General features: G+C 26.8%; 2 protein-coding genes across 2 annotated transcripts; both read left to right on the forward strand.

Annotated features, from left to right (window-relative positions):
- Window positions 1–1,422: 1,422 nt before the first annotated feature.
- On the forward strand, window positions 1,423–2,996 carry Phum_PHUM250940 (uncharacterized protein; the record flags this gene model as incomplete). Its single annotated transcript, XM_002426345.1, has 2 exons — window positions 1,423–2,283; window positions 2,991–2,996. The coding sequence occupies 2 exons, from the start codon at window positions 1,423–1,425 to the stop codon at window positions 2,994–2,996; spliced, it is 867 nt and encodes a 288-aa protein (XP_002426390.1).
- Window positions 2,997–7,624: 4,628 nt separating this feature from the next.
- Window positions 7,625–10,656, forward strand: Phum_PHUM250950 (uncharacterized protein; the record flags this gene model as incomplete). Its single annotated transcript, XM_002426346.1, has 4 exons — window positions 7,625–7,712; window positions 7,853–8,036; window positions 9,897–9,949; window positions 10,442–10,656. The coding sequence occupies 4 exons, from the start codon at window positions 7,625–7,627 to the stop codon at window positions 10,654–10,656; spliced, it is 540 nt and encodes a 179-aa protein (XP_002426391.1).
- Window positions 10,657–12,609: the final 1,953 nt, after the last annotated feature.

The raw sequence follows: 12,609 nt of genomic DNA on the forward strand, positions 1-12,609 counted from the left end.
ATATATAAAAAAAAAATTAATTTTCTCATTTATTTAATTATTATTATTATTATTATTGTCATTTTTAAACAGAAGAAGAATTTGTCGGATTTTTTAAGCATTTATTCCAGGTTTCTACCCGATTCCTTAGGGATAAATGCTCGTATATCAATGATACCACCTTATAAAATTTTCCGAAGAATGTGTGAGGGGGGCCGTTTCCCGTACGGTTTCTTTATTATTATTATTATTATTATTTTTAAAAAAATTTTTGATCGTTTAAATGAAAGTCGAAATATTCAATCGAGACTTTTTATATTTTTTAAACATTCCCTGGACGAAAAAAAAATCGATCGATTTTTAAAATACCGGAAATTATTTTTTCGAAAAAGGAAAAGGCGGGCGGGGGGAGGGGGGAGTCGTGGTAATAAATCATAAATCGATGACAGATAAATCAAAACGAATGGAAAATTTTTTTTGTAAAAATGATTTTCACATGAATAAATTCGTACCACCGCCCTGGCTTAAAGCCAATAATAATAATAATAACCGATTCTTGGCAAGGAAAATTTTCCACGTACTACAATAAACGCATAATCACACGCACACACGCACGCACGCACATGCGTACGCATATGAAAATGCAGTTTGCTGGCCAAAAAAGGTCAAAATTTTTTTTGTTTTGATTACGAATTACATAAATAAATTTTTTTTTTTTTTTTTTAGTTGACAAAAAATAATGAAGTCGTTTGACTTGTTGTCAGTTTTCGGGTTATAATAATATTAATAATAATAATAATAATATTAATAATAATAATAATATTACGGTAATATCATTCGTAGACGTCGTTTGAGGCTGTTTAATTAAAAAAAAAAAAAAACGTCTTTTGCATTCGTTTTTACCGATTTTTATCATTACGTTCAACTAGTTAAATACCTTTTTCTAGGTTGATACCTAGCCTACCTTTCTAATTTTTTTTTTATTTTTAGTACCTACGAGTTTTCTCACTGCTATTATCATTATTTTCTTTTTGCCTAAATCCTTCCTGAGTTTTCTATATGGTCGTTCTTGTTTGTCTATAATTTCCTTCTTTCTCTTTAATAAATTTTTTATTGATTAGGATTGACAAATTATTTATTTACGTAGAGTGATAAGGGTGGTGGCGGTGTTGGTGGCGGTGGTGGGGGTGGAGTTTGATAAGTTAAAATTTTTTTAGTTGGCGTACAAATAGTTGACACGATACGATCGTTTAAAACGAGTTTAAGACACCATAGGGAAATCATTCAAAGTTCACATATCCAATAGTATTATTGGGATATAGTTTTTTTTTAAGGTCAATAACCTTAAAAAACCATAAGACTAGTGTAATAACTGATAATCAGTTTATCCAAGTTCTTTCTTCCGCGAGGATATATCAGTGGTTTTTTTGGTATACCGGTAACATGGTATCGACTCCAACGTTTCTCGCGGTTTTATCATTTTTAACATTTTTTATCGATCATGTTTTAACTACTCCGATAAAATACGATCAAAGACAAGAAGGAGAATTAAACATACGTACGGATTTACAAGATGTCGTTTTTGTCGTCGTACCACCCAAAGATATACTATCCGCTGGTATGGGAGTCGTTGCAAACACAGCAGCTAATTTTTTAAAATTTAACAGAGGAGGATTCGGGGGGCCTAACGGACTACCATCGCAAAGAAGACCATCTTCGAAATTGGGTTTCTTACCGTTTAAATTTAATTTTGGTAAACCTGGTCTTCAATCGAAAAGAATCGTACAATTCGGTGATCCAAATCGTTATAATTTTAACAACGGTAGATTTCCGATAAAGGGAAGGTATACAACGGAAGTGACTACAACGACGACAGAAGAAGAGGATACGACGGAAGAAGAAGAGACGACGACCGAAGCTGAAGAAACCACAACGATGGCTGTCGAAGATGATGATGATGAAATGATGACTACGACGGAAGGAAAAAGTGTTAAAAAAACTCTTAAAAATAAAAAGAATAAAAAAAATAAAAATAACAACAACAACAATAACAATACTAATGATAATGATGATGAGAATAACAATGGCGATGAAAATGACGAGAACAATGATAATAATAATGAAAATAATAACTTTACGAACAATGGAGAAGAAGAAGGAGAAGAATCGAATGAAACCGAAGAACCGATAATTAATTTTGATTCTCCAAGAATTGCTGGAGAATTTTCTCCCTATGGAATGGATCCAAGTTCGATATTTAGTCACGAAGGTTGTGGACCGGATGCTTATAGAGATTTAACCGGCGTTTGCGTTTACAAAAGACAAATTAATTAATTAATAAAAAAAAAATCTTTAAATTTTTAATTAGCGTGCAACAAAAAAAAAAAGAAAATTTTATATATATTTTGTATATAAAATACTTTTTATTACTTTTATTATTATTTTTTTTTTTTATTTTTTTATTAATACTTATGTATGTATTTATTTATTTATTTATTTACCGCATCCTTTTGCTGAATCATTATTTAAAAAAAAAAAAAAAACATAAAATCAAAAAAATAATTAATATTCGACATTTTCTTTCTTTTTATTAAGGTGCGTATGTGCGTGCGTGTGCATGCGTATACGTGTGCGTGACAGTTTTCTTTTAATTAAAAAAAAAAGAAAAATTATTTAATTAACGGCGAGTTAATAATTAATAATTAATTAATAAATAAAAAACCGAATCATTCATATTTTGATATTTTCATACGATTATTTTTTTTTCCGAGGTTTAAAGTCGAAAATCAAAGAAAATTTAAAATTTTTCCTTTTATTATTATTATTATTATTATTATTATTATTATTATTATTATTATTATTAATAGATCAATAACTTATTGATTTTATTATGTATTTATTTATTGATTTATTAAAGTAAACCAAAAAATGGGGTCACCGTTAGGAAAAAATAATATTTGGACGATTTAATTTTTATTCATTTTTTTTTTTTTTTTTTTTTTTACGTTAAGGATTAGGCTATCGATCGATATCATTATCATTATCATTACTATCATTATCATTATTATCATTATTATTATTATTAATAAATTGATTTATCGATACGATTTTTTCTCCGTAAATTCCAAAAAAAAAAAAAACCGAAACAAAAAGGAAAAATTTATTTAAAGGAAAAAAAACGATCGAAATCGTCGCGTTGGATTTTTTTTTTTTATCGATTATCATCATCATTATTATTATTATCATTATTATCATCGTCATCATTATCATCATCGTTAATTAATTATCGATTATTGATTGTAAAATTTAATTTTACGGAAAAATTTTAAATAAGTAGAAAATTCGATTTTGTAAAACGAACCGGAAATAAACGAAAGAAACGAATTCATTTTCTATGTCAACATTTTTTTTTTTTTTTTTTTTTTTTATCGGAGAAAAGTAATAATAATAATGATAATAATTTTTTTTACAATGTCATCGTGAATGGGTGTTTATAAAAAAACTTTCATTTACTCTTTTTCAAAACTCTCGTAAAAATCATTCAGTTGAATTATAGCAATCGTTCCACGTAAATCTTTTCTTCGGTTTGCGCAAAAACGGCAGCAAAAAAGGAAAATCGAACGAGTGAGTAGAAAGAATTTTTTTCCTCTTGTAATTTTCCAAGACTCCTTCCGGAAAAATTTTTTTTCCGGGTTTTGTTTTAACGAAAAAAAAAAAAATTTTTTATCGTAATACTACGTTTTTGTGTTTTTAAATGGCGGAATATTAAAATTTTTTTTTTTATTGTTTATTTAAACAAATTGTAAATTTTTAAATATGGCGGATAAATTTCCCGCCTTTTTTTATTCGATAAATTTTTTTTTTTTAAAAATAACGTTTAGTTTTTTTTTCTTTTTTTTTTTTATTATAAAGTTTAATTAAAATTAATTTAATTTGTTTGTTTGTATGTTCGTTCGTTCGTTCGTTCGTTCGTTCGTTTGTTTGTTTGTTTGTTTGTTTGTTTGTTTGTTTGTTTGTTTGTTTGTTCGTTCGTTCGTTCGTTCGTTCGTTCGTTTGTTTCTTTCTTTGTTTGTCTCTTTAAAGATAAATTTTTTAATAATTTTAAAAATAAAATTTACGCCATTTTTTTTTTAAATAAAATCAAACGACGAAAACGAAACAAAATCCAAATTTTTTTCCAGTCGTTTCTCCAGTCAACACGCACACACAAAATTTCGTTTTAACGTAAAAATGCATTCTTCGAAACCTAAATAATAGTTATGATAATAATAATAATGAAACAAAACAAAAAATTTATGTTTTGAAAACATTTTTAACTTCGGGGTCAAATGCGTTAACTTTTTTTTTCTTTCTTTTTTTCTTTTAAACATTATAAAACAAAAAACATACTCGTTGCAACGTCATTTAAATATTATTATCATTATCATTATTATTATTATTAATGGAATGACGTAGTAGAAAATTTTACGTCGTAAAATTTATTCAGGACTCGATTATTAATAGAAAGAAATAAAAAAAAACTCACGAAACGAAATAAAAAAAAAAAAAATCAAAAATAAAAGTCACCCCGGATTTAATATATTTTTATTAATAATAATAATAATAGTGATAATAATACTAATATTAATAATAATAATAATAATCATCATCATCATAATAATAATAATTTTTCAAGTATTAAAAAATTAATTTTTAAAAAAGTTTAATTTTAGTTAAATTAAATGAAAAATAAAGTCAGGGAAAGTAAATTTAAAAATTTTATCATTATTATTATTATTAATATTATTATTATTATTGATAATTAATGTGGGGGGTCATTCTAAAGATTAATAATTATTTATTTATTTATTTAAATTTAAATTCCGTTTATTTGTTCTTTCGTTCGTTCGTTATTATTTAAATAAGTTTTTTTTTTTAAAACTCATTCGGTGAAAAGTAGAATAAATAAATAATTTTTATTTTGGCGTGGGATTAGATAAACCGGAAACGGATATTTAATTTTTGTTTTTTTTTGGTTTCAAGTGGTTAAATTTAGGTTTGGGTTAACAAAAAAAAAAAAAGTAAAAACTTTTCTTAAATTCATGTCGTATGAATAAATGAAAAGAAAACGAAATTTCGAATATCGAATAGAATATTTTCGAATTACAATGGAAAAAACTTTTCCTTTTTTCCTTTTCCTTTTTTTTTCCTTTTTTGTGTTATTGTTAATGACACAAAGTAACAAAGTAACAAAAAAAAAACTTTCACTTGTTTTCTTTTTTTCTTTTTCTATTCCTTTCCTTCGGTTAGATTTAGTTTTTTTTTAAAGAAAAAAATTCATATTTCATTTTAAATTAATTATTTTGTTATTATTATTATTATCATTCGTTAGAAAGTTATTAATAATAATAATAATAAATACGTCATAATTTATAAATTATGAATGGAGATAGAAAACAAATTCTAAAAATAATTTTAAAAAAAAATTATTCAATCCGACAATATTATTACTATTATTAATAACTTAATAAATTTTTTTTTTTGGTTTGAGTCGATGTAATCAATCAATCAATCAATCATTTTTTTTCATTCACAGAATTAATTTAAAAAAAAAAAAATCGTGAAAAGAAAAAAAAAATTTATAAAAAATGTCTGAACCATCACCATCTCAAGCCATATTTACCGTTCTCCTCGTGTCAGCTTTAATATTTCTCATCGTTAGATTTTGTATAGGAGATGAATCCGTCGATCATAATAATAATAATAATTATTATTATTATCATTCGGCTATGCGTAGGAATTTCGTGCCGCCATTGATTTCATCTTGGCCGTGGACGAGGGAAATGATTAAAAAACAATAAGAAAAAAAAAAAAGGAAGAAGAAAACATTTTTTTTTTATATTAAAAATATTTATTTATTTATTATTTAACTATTATCATCATTATCATTACTGTTTTAAATAAATATTTTTATCATTATTATTTTTTTAACGAAAACATAATTTATTACAAATATAATAATTTTTATTTTTTTAAAACGAACGAAACTTTTTTTTTATTTTTAAACCAAAGACGATCGTTAATAAATTTAAATATTTATCATCACATCGGTTAAGGCCCCCCCCACAAAAAAGAAAAAATGGCGAAGGCGTTTTCAATAAACAAATAAAACAATTCACAAGAATTTTTTTTGCAATAAATAAATAATAAATAAATAAATAAACAAATAAAATTTTTTTGTTAAAAGGTTTTTAGAATTTATTAATGCCCCCCACTCTTTTTTTTGTGGACCCAGGAGAAATGCGTTTCGCACTAACCCGCCCCCACCCGATAGTGGGAAGAGTGTGGGGGGACTAAGTCAAAGCCACTACCCGACTAAAACTCCTGGACTTGTTTTCCTGAAGGGGGGGCCCTCCCGGAAATTTTCGCATTTCAGCCTCGACTCTCTTCTGAGCCAGAACTATCAGGTTCTCACTCACGAGTAGGAATCTTACCTGAGAAAGACCTCCGGTACTTCCTCTTTTTACCCTTCGAGAGGCAATCCCCCGATCTGTTACCATCGTTCCTACCTCTTCCGCAGAGTCTGCGAGTGTCCGGAGAGAGAGAGATGTCTGGGGTTCTTGGTCCCCTTGATCTTTCATTTGTCTTCAGCTCTGTCATGGCTACCTCGGGCTCCCCCGAGGTATCCAATTCGAATATTTACCCCTAGCGGACGCCTAGTCACGTGGAAAATCCAATCCCAGAACCCCCACCCTTAAAACATCCTCTATACCTAACCTTCAAGTAGTTGGATTACATGAGTACACCACCACAACTTCTGGTACGCCCTCCTCCCCTCCCTCCGTTTTTTTTTACACATTTATCATCAATTTATTAATGATTAAGGAAAAATATTTTTTTAATCGGTTAAGGAAAGAAAAAAGTACGATGACCTTTCGTACCTTTTGTCAAACAGTAATTAACAATGTACCTCAGGTACATATAAAATTATTATTATTATTATTACGATCCTTCCAGCAAAAAAAAACACCTTTCACCGAATTAAATGAAAAAAACTGTTAAAACTCGTTTTTGCAATTTAATAACCTTGGAAGAAAAGAAAAGAACAGATAAATTGTTGATATTTTGCAAATAGGTGTTGTTTATACGGGTTATTCCCGGTCATACAAAACTTGCCACCCCGGTATTTCCCCCTCCCCTCCCAATCTCTATCTCTTTCTCTTTTTTTACTCACTTACGGTACTGAGTAAGATTTTTTGTAACGTTAAATTATAATAAAAATCATAATAATCAAAACTACGTGGAACGCTGGAGAAGAAGAAGAAGAAGAAGAGAAAAGAGTTGTTGTTGTTGTTGATTATCATTATTATTGTTAAAAAAAGCAGAAGGTCAACTTGTATCTCAGTTTAAAAAGTGGATCTTGAAGAAGATATAATAAAACAATTATTATTTAAAGGTATTTTTCTTTAAAAAATTTTATTGTTTGTTTGTTTGTTTTAAAAAAAATTTACCGGTAAGTTCATATCATCGATTGTTTTTTTTATTTTTTAATTTTCTAGGTCAAGGTTCACATAACGTTTTTGGAAAATAGTTTTGAAAAAATTGCGGTTGTTGTGATTGTGTCATCATGAATTCGACAAACTTTATCGTTTGTTTAATAATTTTTATGGTAATTAACGTCATCAATGGTATACCCATCGAACAAACAAACGATTTTCAAGATTCGATATTAAATAAAACAAATTGTAACGTAAGTATTTATCATTATTATCATTATCATCACTCTTTACATAATTTTTAAAATTATTTATTGATTTATAGACGGATACGGATGTGTACGATCAAAGACAAAATGGCACCGAAAATTACAGAATAAATTTAAATGGCGTCATAGTATTATTAGCACCGGCAGAAACCGTTTTACAAGTTGCACAACTTGCCAATTTGGATAACGAAATTGAAAATATAAATAAACCCTCGTCACAGTTAAGACCCAAACCTAGACCACCATCACCTAAAATTTCAAACGACGATGAATCGTCGAAAAAAACGGAAACGGAAATGAAAAATCCTTTAAGGTAAGTGCATGTCGGCTATTTCCTATCTTAGCGAGAAAGTTTTATATGTAAAATACGTCATCAAGTACTTTCCCTTAATTAATTTTTTATTTTTTTTCTAGAAAAAGATCGAAATTTTCAAATATTTTCGACATAATAAAAAATTTAAAAATACAACAAACAAGAGAATATAAACAACAAACAACGGAATAATAAAAATATCATGTACAAACAATATAAAAAAATTATAAATAATTAAAAACCCGGTACCTAAATACTCATTAATTAATTAAGGTCACATATAAAACTTATTTTATTATTATTATTATTTATTTTCTAATAAGAAGTTTAATAAATTAATTAATATAATTTTAATTATTATTATCATAACTAAACGTTTATTTATTTATTTATTTTCTTTCTTTCTTTTCAAACATTCATTTTACAATTATTTATTTATTTATATTTCAATGATACTATATTTTATTAAATTAATTTTCAAATCAAAAATACAAAATTAAAATCAATAATAATAATAATAATGATAATAAAAGAACTGGACCCTGGATCAACATACAAATATCCGGGGATTGAAGAAAATTTTGGGATAGCCAACGAGGAAATTAAACCGCTATTGAAGAAAGAATATTTTAAAAGATTGAGGCTTATATTACAGTCGGAACTGAATGGAAGAAATAAGTTAAACGCCATCGGCACATTAGCAGTTCTAGTAATACAATACAGTTTTGGCCTCGTCGACTGGACAAAAGAAGAAATCACGCACCTAGACAGAAGGACAAGAAAAATATTAACCATGAATGGTGCGTTACGTCCAAAAGCTAATGTGGGTAGATTGTACGTCAGCAGGAAAGATGGAGGAAGAGGAATACGACAAATAGAAGCGGCATACCAGAATGCCATTATTGGAATGGGAAAATACATAGAATCCCATCAAGAGGACCCTATCTTAGCCCAAGTTATACATGCAGAAGAAAAAACTACAAAAAAAGGAGTTCTGAAAAGGACAAAACAAATCGTCAAAGAAAATAAAGAAAACGAGATAATGGAAGAAGGGCAACTTGCAACTTATGATAGCAAAGCCCAATCTCAGAAGAAATTATGTCAATATCTCCATTGGAGTATATGCCGAGAATATGGAATGGATGGATTACCCAAGGAAGGATACAACCACATTCCAACCCCGGTTACGACAGTAGGTCCATGCACAGTTCTGTATGATCAACAAATCCACACTGACAGAACTGTGCCAGCCAACAAACCGGATATCATCCTGGGAAGCATAATGCGGTAAAATGGTGTAAATTAATTGAAGTATCCGTGCCGGCAGAAAAAAACACCACAGCCAAAGAAGCAGACAAAAGGCTGAAATACAGAAATTTGGAAATTGAAATAACCAGGATGTGGGAAACAAAAACAGAAACGATTCCGGTCATCGTGGGAGCATTGGGAGCCATGCCACATTCAATGAAAGGAAATTTAAAGAAGATTTTGAAGAATCTAAAGGAAGAAACCATCCAGGAAATCGCACTATGTGGGACGGCCCACATTCTTCGGAAAATATTATAAATAGCACCACCGATATTCGAGTATTTGTCCCTAAGGAATCGGGTAGAAACCTGGGATAAATGCCTAAAAACCCCGACAAATAAGAGCCTTGTCGTGTTTAAGAGTGACCATAATAATAATAATAAAGTTTTATATTTAGCACCGACATAAAAAGTTTTATTTTATTTTATTTTATTGTGTGATTGATTATGTTTGCGTTTATATATATTTTATGTAAAATTCATATTTTTTTAAAAATGTTTAACGCTTTTTAAACATGCAAATTTAACGCCTTCACGCATTTTATTTTTTCAGTTATTTTTCAATTTTCCCACTTTTACTTCTTTTTACCAGAGTTTCCTCGGTGAGTGACACTTAAAGAAAATTTTTTATTCGACGAAAAATGAAGTTTAAAATCAACGAATAAAAAAAAAAATGTGAGTAAAATGTATTTTATTATATTAAAAAAAAAATTAAATTTTGTATATCATCATCATCATCATCATCATTATTATTATTATTATTATTATTATTATTATTATTATTATTATTATTTTATTTCAGAGGAAAATTTTTTTTTTTACTTTTTAAATAAATCTCATTAAAAAAAAAGAAAAAAAGTTTATTTAATAATAATAATCTCATATCGTTATCATCATCATCATCGTCGTAAAAAACATTTGCAAAAAGGAAAAGCAATAATAATAATAATAGGAAAAAGGAGGAAGGAAAGAAGGAAAAGGAAAAAGGAAAAATGATGGAAAACGTTAAAAAACTTTTTCAAATATCAACCATTTACGATGATAATATCAAAGAAGAAAGATCATCATCATCATCGTCGTCGCATTTTATATTTAAAGATATAAACAAGGGAAATTTACCGGAAAATTTTCAACCGGGTGAAAACATCGAAAGTTTTTCCGCACTTTTTCAACTTGCCAAACTCAACATAATCGCTCGAATGATGTCGAAAGAAATACAAATATTATTACCAAGTGATCAATCATGGAGATTGAAAAATTATTTTAAACTTCTCAATAAGCAAAAAGAAAAAACTCTTGAACTTCGTATGTAAGTTTTAACTATTATTATTATTATCATTATCATTATCATTATTTTCTATTAATTAATTAATAACTTTATTTATTTATTAAACGAATAACACGAAACGAATACAAATTAAAATTAAACCCAACATAACACAAAAATTATAATTAATTACAATAATTAAACAAATATTAATAATAATAATAATAATAATGATAAATTTTCTTTTACATTAGTCGGAAAAAAAAACAATTAATCGGGTAAGTATTAATTAATTAATTAATTAATCAATCAATCAATCAATCAATCAAGTGATATCCCTCTTGCATCATTTCATTTAAAAAAATTTTTTTTTTTTCAAACATTTCCCCCCCTGCCTGCCCACGAGATGACGTCATAAATTTGCGTGTCTTTTTTCCCAATACGTAATTTTCCTCGGTTAACATTTTTCCCATTTATTTTCATTTTAATAATAATAATAATTATGTATTTATTTTGACATATTTCGCGTTATGAAAAAACGTTAAAAAAAATAAATTCGATATATCGATCGATATTTTTATAAAACGAGTTTAACTTTAATATAATTTATTTATTTTTTTTTTTATAATAAATCGATGGAAAATTTAAAAACGGAAATAATAATAATAATGTTTGAAGAGAAAAATGCGAAAGGAAATTTTTTCAATCCAACGGGAAGGAAAGTTTTTATTTTTTTTTGGCGGGAGGGCTGGAGAGGGTTGGAGAGAGCAGAGGGAAGGGAGGGGGTTTAAGGCAAAAAGTTTTTAAAAATGGGACAAAAAATATAAAAAAAAAAGGAAAAAGTTTTTTAAATAATTCGTACTAGGTTCCGATTACTTTTTTTTTTTTGTAAAAATAAAAGAAACTTTTTTTTTTCTTAAAAAAGAAAATTTTGTGTCGTAATCGACTCGCGACCTACATATGTCATAACCGTTTAGTATTATTATTATTATCATCATTATTAATAAGTTCTTTAATTTTTTTTTAAATATAATGAAATTAACGGGGAAATTTTTTTCAAATTAAATTCCCTTAATTTTTAATTTTATACATAATAATAAAAACATAAACAAAACAGTTAAACACAAAAACAACAACAACAGTTACAATAATAATAATAATAGTGGTAAATCCTAAATTATCAATGTTTCAAAATTAATTAATTGAAACTGAAAACAACAACAACAACAACCAATTTAAAAAAAATGTTACATTAACAACAATCTTTATTTTACTATTTTTTATTTTTTTATTTTTAATTTAAATATAAAAAAAAATTTTAAAAGATCTTAGGATTACACAAGTTAAAGGTAAACGAAAAATGTTTTCTTTCATTTTTATTTTTTAAATTTAATTAATTATAAAAAAATTTAAGAAGGTCTTAGGGTTACACAAGTTAAAAATAATCAATTAATGTTTTCTTTCAATTTTTATTTTTCATTTTTTTTAATTAATTACAAAAAAAATTTAAGAAGGTCTTAGAATTACACAAGCTAAAAATAATCAATTAATGTTTTCTTTTATTTTTTTTAATTTTTTTAAAAATCAAATATGAAATTTAAAAAGATCTTAGGTTTACGCAAGTTAAAGGTAATCAATTAATGTTTTCTTTCAATTTTTATTTTTAATTTTTTTTAATTAATTACAAAAAAAATTTAAGAAGGTCTTAGGGTTACACAAGTTAAAGATAATCAATTAATGTTTTCTTTTATTTTTTTTAATTTTTTTTAAAATTAAATATGAAATTTAAAAAGATCTTAGGATTACGCGTGTTAAGGTAATCGAAGAACGTTTTCTTACATTTTTTTTTTTTTGGAAATTTTCTTTGAACACCTGCCATTGGTTATCAATCACTCATCAATTGAAATAATTATTATCATAAACCGTTTATTTTTAAATTGAAATTCACGATGACGATTTTTCCAACAACAAACGTTTGTTTCACACATAAAACAAATCA

This window comes from Pediculus humanus, genomic scaffold (assembly GCF_000006295.1).
Source record: "Pediculus humanus corporis 1103172107621 genomic scaffold, whole genome shotgun sequence".
Taxonomy (NCBI): domain Eukaryota; kingdom Metazoa; phylum Arthropoda; class Insecta; order Psocodea; family Pediculidae; genus Pediculus; species Pediculus humanus.